Source organism: Parathielavia appendiculata (genome assembly GCF_033297405.1).
Source record: "Parathielavia appendiculata strain CBS 731.68 unplaced genomic scaffold N657scaffold_6, whole genome shotgun sequence".
Lineage (NCBI taxonomy): Eukaryota > Fungi > Ascomycota > Sordariomycetes > Sordariales > Chaetomiaceae > Parathielavia > Parathielavia appendiculata.
In genome coordinates this window covers 944,769-963,288 of record NW_026944225.1, presented here as the reverse complement: position 1 = coordinate 963,288, position 18,520 = coordinate 944,769, and the positions used below count along the sequence as shown (strand labels likewise).

At 54.7% G+C, this 18,520-nt stretch overlaps 5 protein-coding genes across 5 annotated transcripts; 4 read left to right on the top strand and 1 right to left on the bottom strand.

Moving 5' to 3' along the window:
- Window positions 1-5,744: 5,744 nt before the first annotated feature.
- Window positions 5,745-6,974, top strand: N657DRAFT_680927 (uncharacterized protein; the record flags this gene model as incomplete). The annotated part of the gene is made up of 2 exons (XM_062796334.1): window positions 5,745-6,174; window positions 6,490-6,974. The coding sequence occupies 2 exons, from the start codon at window positions 5,745-5,747 to the stop codon at window positions 6,972-6,974; spliced, it is 915 nt and encodes a 304-aa protein (XP_062647571.1).
- Window positions 6,975-7,788: 814 nt separating this feature from the next.
- Window positions 7,789-9,676, top strand: N657DRAFT_596589 (uncharacterized protein). The gene is made up of 3 exons (XM_062790004.1): window positions 7,789-8,247; window positions 8,308-8,581; window positions 8,634-9,676. The coding sequence occupies exons 1-3, from the start codon at window positions 7,833-7,835 to the stop codon at window positions 9,223-9,225; spliced, it is 1,281 nt and encodes a 426-aa protein (XP_062647570.1). The 5' UTR covers window positions 7,789-7,832; the 3' UTR covers window positions 9,226-9,676.
- N657DRAFT_596586 (uncharacterized protein) lies at window positions 9,677-12,262 on the bottom strand. Its single transcript, XM_062790003.1, has 2 exons — window positions 11,873-12,262; window positions 9,677-11,811 (listed from the first exon to the last, which is right to left on the bottom strand). Exons 1-2 carry the CDS (start codon window positions 12,181-12,183, stop codon window positions 9,954-9,956), a joined length of 2,169 nt encoding a protein of 722 aa, XP_062647569.1. The 5' UTR covers window positions 12,184-12,262; the 3' UTR covers window positions 9,677-9,953.
- A 578-nt stretch (window positions 12,263-12,840) lies between these two features.
- On the top strand, window positions 12,841-14,389 carry N657DRAFT_572959 (aldehyde dehydrogenase; the record flags this gene model as incomplete). Its single annotated transcript, XM_062788926.1, has 2 exons — window positions 12,841-12,959; window positions 13,021-14,389. 2 exons carry the CDS (start codon window positions 12,841-12,843, stop codon window positions 14,387-14,389), a joined length of 1,488 nt encoding a protein of 495 aa, XP_062647568.1.
- A 463-nt stretch (window positions 14,390-14,852) lies between these two features.
- N657DRAFT_572809 (uncharacterized protein) lies at window positions 14,853-16,700 on the top strand (the record flags this gene model as incomplete). Its single annotated transcript, XM_062788910.1, has 1 exon — window positions 14,853-16,700. One exon carries the CDS (start codon window positions 14,853-14,855, stop codon window positions 16,698-16,700), a length of 1,848 nt encoding a protein of 615 aa, XP_062647567.1.
- Window positions 16,701-18,520: the final 1,820 nt, after the last annotated feature.

Below are 18,520 nucleotides of genomic sequence, written 5' to 3'. Positions count from 1 at the left end.
GTAGGGGGGCGGGTCGGACGACTCTGATGACATCCAGCGGCCGAGACAGCGGAATATAACTACCATAGGAACTCAGTAGATTCGACCACCTCCACTCTGGCTGGGCAAGCGGACTCAATAACGCCCCATTTTCCAACTGATTAGAGGCTTAGCTTTGCCATCGCCACTATCCCAGCCATCTTATGATCTTACTATTCAAATTATCTTAACTATATTAACTGCATTAACTGTGTCAATTGCATTGATTACATTAGCTGTATTGATATTAATACTCAATCCATTCAAAATAGCATGATATTTGAGATAGCTAGCATATTTTAATCTGTTTTGACTACTTATTTCAACTTCTAATTCGACTTACCTATTCTATTCAATATATACTATCTTATTTAACTAATAACTGCTAAAAGCTATAGGCCTATAGCTCTCCTACCTATCTTAAGGAAGGTCCTAGAGGCTATAATGGCTAGGAGGGTGGCAGAAACTGCTGAGTGGAACGGCCTACTACCTGATGAACAAATAGGCAATAGGGCTAGCCGAACCACTGAACTAGCTGTACGCCTAATTATTACTCAGGTTCAGAAGGCTTGGAGACAGGGAGCAACCACCTCCCTACTACAGCTAGATATATCTGGAGCCTTCGATACAGTCAACTATACAAGGTTACTAGATACTCTCCAGGTCTGCAGCTTCCCTGAGTGACTAGCGCGGTAGACTAAGGCCTGGCTTAAGGATAGGACGGCTACGCTGGACTTCGACAGCCAAGCTACAGAGCCTATACTAGTCAAGGCCGGGGCCTCATAGGGCTCTCTACTATCCCCGATTCTTGTCATTCTATATATTGCTTCTCTATATATGGCGTTGATGGAGAAGCATCTGGGGATAGCTATAGTGAGCTTTGCAGATGATACCAACCTCCTCGCTTTTGGCAGAGGGCCTCAGGCTAATTGCCGGCAACTAGAAGAGGCCTAGAAGACCTGTCTACAGTGGGCCGAGTCTAGAGGGATAGTCTTTGCCGGAGAAAGGAGCGAGCTGATCCACTTCAATAAAGGCCGAAGGCAATGGCCAAACTCAGTCAACCTGGCCCACCCACAGGACCAAGGCTTCGACGCCATACAACCTACACCTTCTAGCCGGTTCCTTGGAGTCTAGCTAGATTGGAGGCTAGATTGGAGGCTAGATTGGAGGCTAGATTTGGAAGGCCCACTGGGAAGCTGTCGAACGAAAGCTGAAACACAGGACTTTGCACTATCTAGAATAGCTGCTAAGATTTGGGGCCCAGCCCTAGCCAAGGCAAGGGAGGTCTATACTAAGTGCATCTACAGTGCCCTAGCCTATGGAGCTTCAAGCTTCCACCGGCCTACTATCATTGGAGGTCAGCCACAGGGCATCGCAAAAGACCTCCAGAAAGCTCAGAACAGGAGCCTACGGATAATGACCGGGGCCTATAAGGCCACCCCAACCCGACACCTCGAGGCTGAAACGTGGGTTCTTCTACAAGACCTCTACTTCAGTAAGAAGCTAGCTGACTTCGAAGACAGGCTCCAGAAGTCTATCCTCCCGACTTCTTAGTCTTTTCAGCTGACAATAAGGCCTCTTCTAAACTATCGGCCTCTTAGCCTGCTAGTCGAGGAAGCCTGCAGCAGGATCTGTAACTGCTTCTAAGACTGTAAAGGGCTAGAGGGCCAACGTAATCTCTAGCAATAGAGGAATCTATAGAGGCTGGCTATTGCAGCCTGGAGAGCCCAAGGCAAGAACTCTACAGAGGCTCTCAATAAGGCCTGGAAGGCTAGGTGGGCTTAGGAAGCTACTAACTGACTATAATGGTTTAGGGCCCGGAACTAGGCCCTACCCATCGTATAACCTGCCGATTACTAGCCAAAACTTAATAAAAGGACACTAGAAAGACATGAAAGCCTTATAAAGGCCGAGAGCTCCTTACTAACTTATGTCTAAACCGCTAACTACCGAAGCTAAAGACCTAGCCGGCTACAGAAATACGCTCGCAGAGAGACCTGTACAAGGCTCTCGACAGGTAAGGAAATAAAGAGAGAAGGCTTACAAAGGAGGTAATTAGATAGCTACTATACTACTCTAGGAAGCTCCTGGAGTATAGGCTAGCTATATAGCTAGAATCAAGCTAGTTCGATGGCCTAGTTGGCTATTTGCGCTTTTCTTTTCGCTATAGTAGAAGGATTTAGGATTTCAAATTAGTATAGGGAAGATAGGGATTATTAGTCTAGCCTTATAGACATAGTCTTCCTTTATAATTAGTGGTAGAGGGTCCAGCGAGTCCTAGGTCATAGCGGTATAGAAATAATAATAATAATAATAATAATAATAATAATAATAATATAATAATAATAATAATAGTAATAGTAATCAGCTTACTAATCAGTATCTTACTAGTTAAACTGCCTATGTAAACCAAAAGCAAAAAAGAGGGCAAGAGTTGGTGCAAGTGGACCAAAACTCCCTGCCAGCCGAAGTGGAGGTGGCCGAATCTACTGAGTTCCTACGCTAGTCCCGAGACGGTCCGTTCCTCTTGCAAGCGTTCGTCGGTGGTGGGTTAGGATGCGAGTGATCAGAGTAACTGCCGCATTTGGAACCACCCGAGCACCCAACGACTCCACCGAGCGGGCCGCGGAGATGTGCCGGGTCTCAGACGCGATTCCTCTTCCTTTCCTCGCCAGTTCATCATGTTGGAATGGGGGGGCCAGTGGAGCAAAACGGAGGGTGGCGGGCTTCATCTCGTGTCGTGCAATGGTGCCGGAATGGAGCCCTGAAAGATGGGAAGTGATTTGCCATTACCCTTGGCCGGATACCTTCCTGCACTGTATCCCTGATGGCTTTGTAGGATTTGGTGGTGTCTGTACGGAGTACTGTGGTACTTCACGTAAAAAGGGCCCCGAACTGTCGTCCCCCGGATCAGTTGACAAGATCTGCGTTCCTGAGCTGAGGATTCGGTTCTGATTTCTCCTGCAAGAGTTCAGGTGCCCAAAGTGCAAGTGTGACAATTTCGCAGTTCCCAGTCTCGGCTGCGACTGTAACCACATCGCGGTCGTATCGTACACCTGGCTCGTGGCAGTGGATCGCTAGAACTGTTTGGGCCCCATGGAGGATCCATTCCAGGTTGGATTGGGACGGGACTAGCGCCTCCCCGACGGGGCGTTTGGCTTGCCAAATGGCTGGCTCATTCGCGGAACGCGGAAGGCGGAAGGCGGGGCATCAGCCTTGCGCTAGCAGCAAAAAAATTCATCACTTGAGCCCGTACTACCATTACCATCTTTCTTGTCGTAATACGGGCTCTAACACACATACTGGGGTGCGTAAGAGCAGCTCGCCCATGCTGATCGGCTACGACCTGGATGCTTTCCAAGCTGCAAACCTTGGAATGGAGATGATGACCTTGGTACCGTGCGGACATTCCGGGTACGTATTGGACACTCACACAGATCCTTATGTCGTAACAAATCATTCGGACTCAGATCCATGATGCATTGCAGCCTGACGACTTTTTGGGTTGTCGTGCAGATACACGTGTGTTGCCCTGGGCGGCTTGGTACCTTACAGGTTCTTTCTACCTTAACCGTATGCTCCCAAACAGGAACAACTGCATCCGTTTCTGCTGCTCGTGCGGATCTGCGGCCAGTTATGCGGCCTTGCGTATCGAATACCCGACATCGGAAAGGCATCCCAAGGATCGGGCTGTTCTGCTCGCGTAAAATCAAGGTATTGTACAGAGGAAAAGTGCGCAGTCGGTACGGAAAGGAAATGCATCCATAAGGTATAGGTATCTTGCCTGCCTTGCACAGTACAATACTCGGTGAGCTCACAACGTCAGGTGGCTTGCAACCAAGTAAGTTAAGGTAAGGTTAGGTACTGTGTAGTAAGGTAAGTTGCCTGGGAACCTGGGCAGTTGAGGTACTCCGCGTCAAGTAGGGATGTTAGATCATGGTCGTGGCCGCGGAGGACGAGGTTGGTTGCCGGAATTGCTTTGTTATCGAGCAGAACAAGTTTTCCAGTCATGAAAATTGGTTGCGGAGATGTAGGAGTGGGAAGTGGAGGAAGAGTTGAGGGCAATGAGACGTCTCGAAGTTTGTCAAAAGCAAGGCCAAACAGCATCAGCTGACCCAACGGTCCATGAGGAACTCCACGGCGAGTATGTCTTAGGTTTGAGGCGTTATCTTGGATCTGACCCCCACGAAAAGACAGTGTACAAGTACAAGTAAAGCTAGACAATAACTAACAGTGTATTTGCGATTGCTCACGACCCTCGTTGACAATTCACTCCAGAACTTCTCTTTACAGCTTCATACGTTGATAGACCCGAGGTTGACTGGTCTGTCCGTACCACACATTAAACTCAACAGGGACACGCAAGGGACACGCCAACTCTGGGGTTTGGACGTGCCAACTCGCAGAATTGGGCTCAGCTCCACGATATGCAGGGATGGTATGCAGCGTGAACCCTAGCCTTGCATGCGTTGGAACCTGCAGGGCGCCAAAACCAGTGTGTGCCTTATTACTGTACACAGTTCACGTGTAGGAAGTGACGAGAGCCCAGCGCAACCCTAACCACCTCCTGGAAATCAAAAAGTAGTGTTGTCTCTGACGGCGAATCCGGGCGATTTAGGTACCTGGAATGCGTGATGAGATGTGGCAGGGCAGAACGCCGACCCCGGTGTCCGTACTGTGACGAGAAAATCTGCAACCATGGAGAAACAAGTCCCCCCATTCAATTTCGGAGCCAGAAACGTGCAGTTGTCGCAGATCATGTGCCTCTCCCAAGAAGCAAGCAGATGTCAAAAGACGGCGTGTCAAACGAGAAGGCCAGAAACAAGTGAAGCACGAAAAGGGTGCAGATTACGGGAAATTTGGCGGCCGGTAAGCGACATCGTCATTTTTTTAACCATCACATTGCCGGACGGGAAAAAGAGCTGTGAGGGAGTTCGTCACACCGACCTCTTCGGCCAGCGGCTTGTGGGACGGAACAAGATGGCAGCATTGAAACCTGCATCCGACCGGTCGCAGGCACTCGTTGGATCTTCCGGCCCGCCTTGGAGAGCGGTCGACATGATGCAAAATTGCGGACAGACTCGTCCCTTCTTTTTCCTTCTGTGATTCAAGGTTCAAGTGCATTCCCCCCTCCGCGGACAAGGACCGACTCTCATCAGCAAGAGAGGGACTGGCCTTCATCAGGCTCGAGGCAGTTCCGTCGGAAGGCGCTTCGAAGATTCCGCATCAACTTGCCTCACCGAAGACAACAAGGCTTGGCGGTTCATGTCATATGAACTTCAACACTCAGCCAAAGACTTCTTACTTTTATACTTGAGCTTGGGCTATCGCTGTCACGGCCGGGGCGGCATTCCAGGCAAATAAACAAAAACCACCTCCGGAGTTTACACCGTCGTTTTCCCGGCGGCTGTCAACATGTTCGGCCGTGGCGGATCTGAGGGCCGCCTTCCGCCCCACGAGGGACCAAAGATTGCAACCCCGCGATCCGGGCCGCTCAAATAAGTGGCTCCGCATGGACTCGAGGCCAGATCATATATAATAATGACGCCGCTACGTCTCGACTCTCTGTCTGCTGGCAAGGGTTAAGGTGCCTAGCATTCGCAAGTATCCCTCCTCTCGCGGCGTGCGCCAGTTCTTGGAACCCACCACTTCCAGTCACCTCGCCCCTTACGTAACATCAGAGACCGACATTGACACGCCGGGTGGACGCGGAGTCAATGATAACCATGGCAGAGGGTCAGAACTTCCAACAATGGCACGTCAGCGAGCCGTATCTGGATACGCACTGCTCACTCGGCGAGGGGCCTTACTATGAACCCGACACTCACACGCTGCGCTTCATCGACATCATCAAGAAGCAGCTTCACACCGTCTCGCTTACCGAGGGGACCTCCTCGCTCAAGACTCTCCAGTTCGACGAATCCGTCACCGTCACGGCTGACGTCGAGGGCCGGGATCCGCAGGATACTCTCTTGATTGGAGCCAAGCAGGGCCTGGCAGTGTTGGACAGGAAGACGGGGAAGTACGAGTATGTGACCAAGTTTGGGGAGGCGAAGGGCGAGCGCATCAGGAGCAACGACGGCGCGGTCGATCCGAACGGCCGGTTCTGGCTTGGTACCATGACGGATTTCGGGTTGGGGCCGTTCCAGCCAGAGGGTGAGTCTCCATGTTCTTCCCTTCAAAGTCTTTTTAAAGAGCGAGACATCGCCTTTTCGTTCTACGTGGCAAGCTGCCAGAGCTTTAAAAGCAGTAAGGGGGTGCGACGCCCAGTACCGCGGATTTGCTGCCGTTGAATTCTTGTTGCTACCCTCAGCACAGCACACCTCGGCCCATGCCGTGTTCCGCGACGTCCAAAGCATCCTAGTTCGCACCCTAAGTTTCCCAAAAATAGCTCAAACAACACATGAAGGTTCCCAAAGCCAGACGTGTGTTGTCACTCAACCACTCACCTCTAACGCTTCCGAAATCAAGGGTCCCTCTACCGCTTCTCCCACGCCACCGCAGCCACGCCGACCCGTTCCGGCCTCACCATTCCCAATTCGGTCGGCTTCTCCCCGGACGCCCGCACCATGTACTTCACGCACTCGTCGGCCCGCGAGGTGTTCGCCTGGGACTACGACCCCACCGACGGCTCCGTGTCCAACGAGCGCGTCTTCTACCGCCACGACGGGCCCGGCGAGCCCGACGGGTTCCGCGTCGATACCGAGGGCAACCTGTGGCATGCCGTCTATGGCGAGTCGCGCGTGCTCAAGATCAGCCCCGAGGGTAAGGTCGTGGGCGAGGTCAGGATCCCGACGAGGAACGCCACCTGCTGTGATTTTATCGGTGGTGGGGAATTGGTTATCACCACGGCTGGCGATGACGAGGGCGAGGGGGAGAGTAAGAAGTTCGGTGGGGCCGTCTTCAGGGTGCAGGTTGGCGCTGAGGGGACGCCTAGGTTTGCTTACCGGCTGTGAGGCTGCTGATGGGTCGGGGTGGGAGGCGCTTACCATGTGAAGGCGTCAAGCCGATGGCAGACAGACTTTTGCTAGAGAGTAGGGATTAGGTTCCGTGTCAGCCTCGAACTGGTGCGTGACCTCATGGTTGCTGTTTTCTCATCTTGAGTTTGATCAGGTCGGCAGAAAGGCTCTTTGGACCCTATCAAACTCTCAGCCGCGATGTTACAAAGATGTCACCGCTAGAGCATAAAGGAGCCATGGAGTCCGGAGAATACCGACAGGGCGGCTAGTACCGCGCTCTGCACAGTCTTGACCTTGTGCCGCTTCTCAAACATGATGAGAGAGCCAGCGACCCACGAGTCGGTACCGTGATAGCCCAAGCCCGTTTGGTCAGAGATTCCTGCAACGAGAGCATCCAACCACGGGTGCGATGCCGAAAAAGATGATGTCATGTAATGCGGCAAAATAGGGTTAGGGTTAACTCGCGCTAACGAATCTTACCGCCAAGAGCCGGACTCAAATCCTCAATCCCCCCCCGCTGCTGCCTACAGTTCGACAGTTACCTCAATGTCGAATACCTTACCGCCCATGGCAAGAGCCATCATCAGCATGGCCGATGAATTTTGTCTTGGTCTTCTCTCCGGCGACGGAGATGAAGTCGACGATACGGACTCGCTCTTTGGTGGCGACGATGACACCGAGCTGACTTCCCTCTTTACCGAAGTCGGCGCCATCGAGCCATCCCCAGAGCATGACTGTGAGCCTGCATCACCTTCGCCACAAGACCGCCCTCAACGGGCGACTAATTATGCCGCTCAGCTTGGGTTTCCTGAGGTCAACGCGCAAGCACAATCGAATCACCAGCATGCGCTCTCAATGCCTCTGCTCCATCTACCCGCAGTCCCTGATCCTCCTGGTGCCTCTTTATTGCACCATGACGGACGCACTTCAGGTGACCACGTGGTTAGTACCCAAGATTCCACTCATAACACTCTTGGCTGTGGTCGCGCAGTAGCGTCGTTTGAGGAATTCGACGGCAACGCCGCTCTGGACGCCGAACTTGAGCGCCTGTGGCATTTCATCACAAGCGACGAACAGCCCGTTAATGCTCAAGCAGGAAATCAAGACAGCGATGCCACGCCAGAGACACAAAATGAAAATGTCATTCTCGTAACGCAAATCCCCGGCTTTCGCTATGCCTACAGCTACACCAACATGAAAATGCGCCTGCCCCGGCGCATCGATCATGACCTGAAAGAAGCCGAGGAACTCATGTATTTCATCACTCTCAGTAAGCACGCCGGGCATGCTCCCCAACATTTTCTGTAAGCAACGGCTAACGAAAGTGCAGACCGCAACACCAAGATGGAGACTCTCTACGAGCACCTTGAGCTAGACTACGGTCTCGGTAAGCTTCTCGGGTCGGAGATGAAGAAGCTCCTGAAGGAGTCGCCACTCGTTGAGATCGTCAAACAACCCGTCACTGTCGTAGCTGAGACCAAGAAGAATCTCATCAGCATTGCATGGTACATGTTGATCACCAAGGAATGGGGAACAACTTGGTTCGGCGAGGGTTGCAGAAACGCAAAAACGCGGACTCTTCTGTGGCCGAGAGATTCGTCAATGTAAGCCCGCCTTGCTTTTGCCTCATGTGGGGCCTGCTAACATGTGTATTAGTCTCTTCGCGAGCTTTGTCATGTTTCTTTACCGAATTTACATGAACCAGAGACAGACTCACCAGGCTACCTTGCGTACTCAAGCTCGCCTTCTAAAGCCTGGTGTCGAATCGGCAGGGTCGTCGTCGCAATCTCCGTCGCGGTCACAGTCCGCCCCGCCGGCGAGCGCTCCGCAAAGTCCTCCACTCACTCCAGAGAGCCAGGCATTCTTCGGGGCCCTGGCAAAAGACGCGAGCAGCCGAAAGAAGCGCAAGCATGCCGAAGCCGCACTTGGCGTCGCCCAGAACCCATACGAGGTCGAGATTCCTGCGAATGCCAGGCTCATGTACCACGTCTACGTCAGGGACAGGACGGACGGCAGCGATCTCGCCGCCCCCACCACTTACCGGCACACTGACTATGTGATTTCCCACAATGCCTTTTCATCTCTCAAGGCGTCCTTCGAAGCATCAGGGCAGGTTCCCGCCATCGAGATCCACACGCCGTTTGGTAGAAAGACCATCACCAGCGAAGAGCAGTGGGAGCAAGCCGTCCTGTCCATCTACAACGTGAGGCGTTCGGGTGGAGTGGTGGAGGTGGAGATTTTCGTGTGAGGTGTCTTGATTTGTCTCTCGGCAACTGACAGAGAGGTTAGGGACTAGAAGCAGAGCAGTCCTGCGATACATGTTTGACGGCGGCATTCGAGAACTCCGGTGGCATTGCGGTGGGAAACCAGGTGCTAGTTGTGTGGGAAAGCATAGGTTTGGTCCGGCGTTGGTGGGCTATGTCGTCTTATTTGTATAGATACCCAGGGAGATGAAGTGGTTGTCCACCACCATGGTCCAAAAGCGAATTGAATGAATAACGAACCGATACTCGTCGGGGCTTCGAAGTCGCCGATCCGCATACTCGCCAAAGCTCCTAGAGTACTTACTCTTCAGCATCGATCGCTTCCAGTCATGTGAAGCTCTCCCCACCAATTTGCTTCAAGCCGAAGAAGCGAGCGACCGCAGTTTCAAGCTTAACCACGCAGAGAGGGGTCACCAACGTGCCCAACACCACAGTGTTCTGTTAACAAAAAGACAATGGATCCAGACCTTTCCAGTCTGCCCAGTCAGCATTAGAAGATTCTTGCCCAAGCTCTATCAGCAACAATGAATGTCCATCCGCCAAGCTCGAAACTAAGGGAGCTCCTATCCCAATGGTACACCAATTGTGGTCTTGTGAACGCCCAGCGATGCCCCAATGAACCCAATAAACCACCATACCAACAACACCAAACCCACCAATGCATGGTAAACCAAAGCCGACAAAGAAAGGACAGCATTACAGCATTACAACATTACAGCCGGATCCTCCCTTCACCACCAAACCACCTCCTGATGTCGGCATTCCCACCCGTGCTGCTGGCCCCCTGACCCCCGCCACCCCCGCCCATCCATTTGGGCTTCTTGATACCCTGCCCAATATCCTGTAGCCACTTGGGCGTGTCCATGGTATCAATGGTGTTTTTAAACCGGTGACCCAACGCCTCGAAAAAATTCTCGTCCTCCGGCTCGTCCAGCGCGGCCGCCGCGGCCCGACCGACCCTCCTCGCCGACGTGTTAGCCTGCGGCCGACCGGATGATACCGGCCCAGCGCTGCCCGCAGTCGGGGATGTCCCAAAGGGCGTGGTCGGCCCACCGACGGCGCTACTAGTACCATCCCGGCGGCCGGCGCGGGGGATGGACAGGACGGGCGCTGATCGAGCATCGCCGCCGCCGCCGCCAGCGACGTCCGCGCGGCGCGCGCGGATGGCGGCCGAGGTGCCGTTGAGTTCGCGCTCGATGAGGTCGCGGCCTTCGCGCCACGAGCCGGTGCCAAACGCGGCACCACGTTCGTCGGTGTCCCCGTCGTCACCGTCGTCTAGGACGGCGACGTCAAAGCCAAAGGCGCGCTTGGCCTTGCCGTAGAGACCGAACAGGGTGGCGAAGACGGGGATGAGGATGAAGGCCGGGAAGAGGTAGTCGAACCACTTGCCCAGCGGGGTGAGGTTGATCAGCTGGCCAAGGAAGCCATAGAACACTGTGTCGCGGTAGATACTGCCCAGGAAGGTCATGAAGTTGTAGGTGAGGGGCACGCTGAGCCGGGCGACTTGGCTGGCGTACCAAAATGCGGACTCGTGTGCGGTATTGCGGCGCACCAGGGCGCGGCCGCGCCAGACCTTGACTTCGGTGATCGAGACGAGGGCGGCGGCACACATGTAGACCATCCAGATCGCGGCGATCATCTGGCCGGCGAAGCCTACTTGGCCGTTGCCGCCGACATGGTGGTGGATCACGCTATAGCGGATGACGGAGAGCTGGGGGAAAAGGCCCTTGACGAGTTCGGACCAGACGATACAGATGGAGGCTATGGAGAGGACGGCGCCCAGAGCAGCGTGGAGGTAAGGAATCAAGTAGTAATGTAACAGGAAGCGTGTGTAGGGCGTGAGCAGAGGGGGTCGGTCCCAAAAGCCGGCGTTAGGAGAGACCTTTCCAAAGTCGAGCTTCTTGGAGGCGGCCGAGTCCAGAATCGCCTGTGTTCTGACGGCATCCTCCAGCAAACGATTCCACTCGTTGACGTACCTTGACCGAGCGTGCCTCGCCCGGATTAGGCGCCTGGTAAGCTCGGCCAGGTATTTCTCGGTGATGACGTTCGGGAGCGGACTTTGGTTTCCTGAGCCCCTCACAACACTTGTCCGGCCTGTTTGGGACTCCGGAAGGTCGGTCAGGTCGACTAACTCCTCGATCCAGTCCTGGAAAAGACTGGCGCTGCCGCCCTTGCGACGACTAAGCTCGGCCACCTGCATCTCGAGGTCCTCGAGATCCATCTCAGCGTCGTCCATCTTCTCGTAAACCTTGGGCGCCTGCGTCTGAATGCGGCGGAGCCTGCCGCTGATGTTGGCCTTGCGGAACAGGCGGCGGGGGATGGAAACGAGACCGTGACCCATCAAGTAGATTGCCAGCACCAAGCCCCAGCAGTATGCGAGAGCCATGACGGTGCTCTTGAGCGACTCGGAGAAGTGCCCGTAAGACGCCAGGACGTATATCAACCCAAGGGCTCCGGATCCGAAGACGATGGCGTAGTATTGGGCGTTGGCGCGCAGAGAGTCGACGAGCTTGTCTTTTGGTTCCCGGTATCCGGAGTCGGAATATTCGGCAAGGATAGGGAGAATGAACCTGAAGGCGTCAGAACAAGATCCGGACTGGCGCCAGACCAGAAGGCTCACAGGGCGCATACCAAGTCAGAGCAAAGGTAAGCCAGTATGTTATCCGCCACGAAACTCTCAGTGTCCGCTGCTGCAGCCATATCCCCTGCGCATCAATATCGTCAACCATGGCGCTGGACGCCAAGTCTATTGGCACCAGAAGAACCATGCTCGCAGGAAGACATAGCGCAAAGAAGACGGGCACCAGGAGGTAGGCGGGTGTTGTTCGGAGGGGAAGGTAGTATCGGAGAATCAAGACAACGACGACCGATATGCAGAGCAGCGTGACAATAGCGAAGACCAGGGACGGTACGGGCGACGATGACTCGGCTATCTCGACCATGGTGGGCAGGCTCGGTGTTGCATATCTGGGTGCATGTGTATCGTCCGCTGCTTTGATGATGTGCACTGGAGGCTTGCGAACCAGAAACCCACCAGTCATCTGAAACTGATGTCACAAGACTCTGCCTGTAACAGTGCAACCCACAAAACGGTGCAGGGTGCTTATCAATGCAACCCACTAATGCGTATCAACCTTCTCTCATTGGTCCTACTCAATGTTAGCTCTGAATCTGCCGAGCCTGCCGAGCCTGCCTTTCCGCTGCTCAATTCCCGTCGCACCTCTATCCCTCACGGGCTGCACTTGCTTTTGTTAAGAAGCCGAAGTGAAAATTGCCGTATGTCGGAAGGTTATTTGGCGGTTTAGCGCGTAACTTAAATTTCCGGGCGGGAGCTCCGCGAGGGACTCCAGGGACTCGGAAGCACCCTACCCTGTGCAACCGTTCTGTTATCCGCTGTGCATAACGAAGAGGGGTTGGGGAGAAAGGTCTCAAATGCGAACAAGATGCCCGCCCTCCTACCGCGGACCTCTTGCGTCTGGAAAAGATCTAGTTTCACGTCTGGGAGCCACCAGAGATCCCTGGCTTTGACTGTGACAGCCATTGTTGGCACTTTCCGAAACTTCTCGATTACTGCGCAATCCAGAGAGCAGAGCTTGACCATGGAGGTCGAACTCACAGCACCAAACGGCAGGAAGTGGACTCAACCACTGGGTCTCTTCATCAACAACGAGTTCGTCAAGAGCAGCAATGGGCAGAAGATCGCCTCCATCAACCCCACGTGCGTCCATGCACCAGTTGTGGTGGCGTGACATTTGTTTGCCTGGCTAACTTTGGCCCAGCACCGAGGAGGAGATCTGTTCTGTCTTTGCCGCTACTGCGGACGATGTCGACACGGCAGTGACTGCCGCGCGCAAGGCCTTCAAGGACTCTTCATGGAAGTCCCTGTCGGGCACGGAGCGCGGCGCTCTGATGACGAAATTGGCTGACCTGATCGCACACCACGCAGAAACGCTGGCCACCATCGAGTGTCTCGACAATGGCAAGCCGTACGCTGTTGCCCTCAGAGAGAACGTGACCGAAGTGGTCAATGTGCTGAAGTACTACGCCGGTTACGCCGACAAGAACTTTGGCCAGGTCATCGACGTCGGCCCAGCCAAGCTTGCCTACACGGTCAAGGAGCCCCTAGGAGTCTGCGGCCAAATCATCCCCTGGAACTATCCGCTGGACATGGCCGCCTGGAAGTTGGGTCCCGCCCTGTGCTGCGGCAACACCGTGGTACTCAAGCTGGCTGAGCAAACGCCGCTATCGGTTCTGTACATGGCACAGCTCATCAAGGAAGCCGGCTTCCCACCGGGCGTAGTAAACATCATCAATGGTCACGGCCGGGAAGCGGGCTCGGCGCTTGTGCAGCATCCGCTTGTGGACAAAATCGCTTTCACTGGAAGCACCGCCACCGGCAAGGAGATCATGAAGATGGCTTCAGCGACCATGAAGAACATAACGCTCGAGACGGGCGGCAAGTCGCCGCTCATCGTGTTTGACGACGCCGACCTCGACCAGGCAGTGACTTGGTCCCACTCGGGTATCATGAGCAACCAAGGGCAGATCTGCACTGCCACGTCGCGCATCATGGTGCATGAGAAAGTCTACGACGAGTTCATCAAGAGATTCAAAGCCAAAGTCCAGGAGATCTCGGTCGTGGGCGACCCGTTTGAAGAGACCACATACCAGGGACCGCAGGTGACCAAGGCGCAGTATGACCGGGTGCTCTCGTACATCAAGTCTGGACAGGAAGAGGGCGCAACCATCGCCCTCGGCGGCGAGCCGATTCTTCAGAAGGGCAAAGGATTCTTTATTGCGCCAACCGTGTTTACAAATGTGAAGCCCAACATGAAGGTCTTCCGTGAGGAGATCTTTGGCCCATGTGTGGCCATCGTCGCCTTCAGCACAGAGGAGGAGGCAATCCAGTTGGCGAACGACACGACGTACGGACTTGGGTCAGCAATCTTTACCAGAGACCTGGTGCGCGCACACAGGGTGGCGCGAGAGATTGAAGCGGGTATGGTCTGGATCAACAGCAGCAATGATTCCGACTTCAGGATCCCATTTGGAGGAGTCAAGCAGTCTGGCATCGGTAGGGAGCTGGGCGAGGCGGGGCTGGCGCCATACTGCAACATCAAGGCTATCCATGTGAATCTTGCGACATGATTACAGATATCATGTGCACGGTACATCCTCGCTGAGGTACCTAATCGTCTTCAAGTTTTGTCAATTATTCATTTCCGTCCTTCTCGACCGTGATCTCACTTTGCACAGCACATGGATCGCCAAGACCCGACGTCATCCGGGGCTGCTCTCCCAAATGCTGGCTCAGAAGCTCATCCCTGTCCAGCGGCACTGCCAAGCTTGTGGTGCAGACGGAAAAGTCGCTCGCTTCATTGATTGGACAGATCTGCAGAGGACACGGAAAGCTCCAGGCTCAAGAGGCCCCACGCGACTGCATCATTATCTGCGTTCTGCCCGGGGCCAAGTTGGACAACCGACTCTATCCTCAGAACGTCCCCTACCACAACCCCAACCCATTTGACTATCGACCGACCGCTTGCTCACCGTCTACGCATCTTCAGTCGGTCCCCGGAAAACCATTTGTTTCGGCCGGATTCTACTTCCAATGGCGCCTGCCATACGTTCGAGCGAACTGCGACTGTCGTACCCACTATACGCCCTCGACTTCGACCCCCAGGATGCAGACTGCCTCATCGTCGGCGGCGGAGGTGGCGCGGCCAGGAGCGGGGTCGGGAACAAAATCAGCGTTTTGGATACTTCCCACGAGGAGGCGCTCCAGATCGTTTCCGAGATAGAACTCAGCCGCGACGAGGACAGCGTCAACACGCTCGCTGTTGGTTCCCGCAGCAGCAATTCGGTTCTGTTTTACGCAGGCATCAACTCGGCCGAGGAAGACGTGAAGAAGGGGAAGAACGAACATTTCCGCGTGTTTGCCGCCGACTTGCCATCCAAAGCCAAGACAGAGCCCAAAATCACCGAGCTCTCGCGCTCCTCCTTGTTCTCAACCTCAGACACTGATGCATACCAGAGGCTGCTGAGGATATCGGGGCAGGTCGGCGCAGTTGCGACAGGCACCATAGGCAGTTCCAGAGACTCCCAGATCGCCGTCTTCGACATCCCAGCGCCGACCAGCTCCAGCCCGGCACCCAAGCTGCGAGGGAAGGTGGAGCTGGTTAAGGAGGCAATGGATATGGACTTGATGCAAATTTCGGACGACGAGCATCAGCTTGTGTACTGCAACGACTACGACATCTGCACCATGCTCATCGGGAAGACTACCAGCAGCGGCCCACACACCATCTTCACAATGCCGCACGACGAGTCGAGCGGCGCCAAACACCGCCCGACCTTCCGATGCATACGCTTTCTGACGACAGACTTTGTGCTGGCTGTGGCAAACGTGCCCAAGGCAGGCGGCGCAGTACTCCAGGGCTACCGGCTTCCTAAGCCATCCGACCTGGGGAAAGAAGGGAAGGAAGGGAAAGGCCGGCTCGCTATCTCAGCCCACCTCCCCAAGAGCATTGCGCGTGCCACAGGCCTGGCTGTCCGCAACCTCTCGCCGCCAGCCACGCCGTCAGCCAAGCAAAGCGACACGCAGTTTGTCATTGCCGTGACGGGCCAGGACAGCTCCATCACGCTCTACACCCTCGAGCACCAGTCCATAGGCGACGTCAACCTCATCACCAACCTGCACCCCGTGACCACCCTCAAGGGAGTCCACCTTGGGCCTATCTCAGGCCTGGCCTTTTCCCCCTTCACGCCGCCCTCCAAACCCCCAACCCCTTCCCAAAAGCACCCCCACGTCAAACTCGCCTCCATCGGCTCCATGGGCAACACCTGCGCACTCCACTCCCTCCCCCTCAAAACTCTCCCTACCACCAGCAATACCACCCAACAACCCGCTCCTATCTCGCGCTACGTGCTCGCTCTCAAATCCCGCGCGCCGTCCCCCAGAAACCTGCTCCTCGGCTCGGCCCTCTTCATCGCCTTCCTCGCCCTCCTTCTGCAGGGCATCATGGAAGTCAAAGGCCTGTCCAAGCCGCGCATAGGCGCGCGGTCCATCACGCCCATCCGTTGGCACAGTCCCGGGCTTTACTACGGCCTGTCGGAGGCGACGGTGACGTCGCCCGCGTCCCCGGTATACCAGCACCATTCTGCATCCGGGGCCGGGGAAGGCGAAGGGGAAGGGAAGGAGGGTGGGGGGCTCTTTAGGGCGGGGGTTGGAGAAGGGGGGAAGAAGGTGGTTCTGCGGCATGTCGAGGAGGAGGTGGTGAGGGCGGAGGATGGGGATGAGCAGGCGAAGGAGTGGGAGGAGTTGCATCATAGTCAGCGGGAGGCGTGGAAGGAGGCGTTGAAGAAGGCTGGGCATTGGGCTGAGGAGATGGGCGAGACGGTGTTCAAGGGGGTGTTGTTTGGGGAGATTGGTGGGGTTGTGGCTGCTATGGTGGCATAGCGTACGGAGGGATGAATTGACGAGGTGTTGTTTTGCCCTACGAGGTTGGAGTGCATAACCGGATTGATGGGATTGGAAGAGGCTGTATTCTGGCTTACGCCAGGATAGACGGATTTATCCAACTTTCGTTTGACTAGCAGTGGTCAACCAGTTCGACAACAGGACGCATGGGGTTTAGTGCTGGTGTGTTTTTCACAGATCTTCGGCCTTTCCAGGTTGTCGTGCCATCACTCTCAAATCTGGGTGTTTCGCTGTTGCCGGGACCCCAAGCTCGATAGCGGGAACAAAGACAACGAGCGGAGAATGGACAACACTGCTGGAGTTGGATATGCATGGCACGTTACCACGGGCGCCAGAAGTGCTATGATGCGTCGACGTTGGGTTGTTGAGTAGCCGGGAAACGGGGAGTTGCAAGTCCGGGTCAGCTGAAATGCAGTGCTACGAGACCCTTCCAATATTGAGCCTCGTGCCGTGCTATTATTGTCAGGTTCGGTACCTTGAAATTCCACAGAAACGGGCTTGCTTCGCCTGGCACGGCAGGCCGTTGGTGTTCATGCCTCGATTGGACTTGACACTCGGTGATGTAACAACGAAGAGACGGATAAGTGCATCTGAGACTCAGTGTCTGACTTGAACCTGGTCGTGGGGATTGGACAAGGCATCTATCATGTTCCGAACAAATCGAGGCGAGGGAGATATTATCGTGTTGGTCAGCATCAGGGCAAGAGCAAGTCAAAGGAGATGAAATTCGTGGTTACTGCATCCGAATGAACCAGATTGAGGCAAGAGAATGTACGTATGTGCCTTGGCCCCAAAATATGGAAAGAGCGCATCAATTTTTCTCCAAGTTCTCAAGCTGGAGTTGCACAACACTGTTTGTCTCTCCTGGGTCTCACAGCAGAACCCGCTCCAGCTTACTTTCAGCTTCTGTCCTGGTCAGTAGCCACCTTTCCACAGCCCACTTCGATCGTCAAGTGTCAACTTCGACTTCAGCCGGAATACAATGTTGTGCTTTCGCATGCCGGTTTCCGAATTTAGGATATTTTGCCGCGTCATCCTCTTTGCGGGAAATACCAACTTCTCAGCAAGAGACACCCTCCTATGGGGATTCGGTATCGGGCGGAAAGCAACCATCAACATCAACCATCCCGTCAGGCCATCTTATCCTTTGTTACAACAAAACCTATTTGTGTTAACCGACGGACCTGGTCGATGCAGAGTCGGCAGCATGTTATCGTTAGCATGCACTCGCTTCAAAGCGCGCAGACACGGATGAATGACAGGACAAGGTATGGGCTGAGAAGCTCCGAAAGACTTGCCTGTGCCTAACCGGGGGCGGTATCGTGGTCTGCCACTTGCCGACCGCCTGGGGTTGGACCCTGCTCTGAGGTGATGCTACCAACTTACTGTCTACAACTCGTCGGGGACCACTTGTTCTTGAGCTTGGCTAGGTACCTACTCAGCAGTATCGGGACTAGGGGAACCGTCAACAATATACTGCGGCTGCCCCGTCATTTCTGTGGCACCGTCTCGGTAAGGCGTTCTCTGCATGCTTCTTTAAGCAGACTGCTTCTATCTTGATCGTCCAGCGCCCGCTCCGTGACAGACGAGAGCCTCATGAGTGTAGGGGAAAGAAAGCGGGAAAGCACTCCACGCACCATGGTTTGCCCATACCGGACGAGTGGACGGTAGTACGGAATGGCTCTCCCAAAGCGGATGACCTCGTTTCACCAGGTAATGTAGCATCTGCGACCTTCATTTATATACTCCCACCTACCCTTCGCTCAACGTCTCACTGCCCTCGCGCTTTGAGCCGGCCT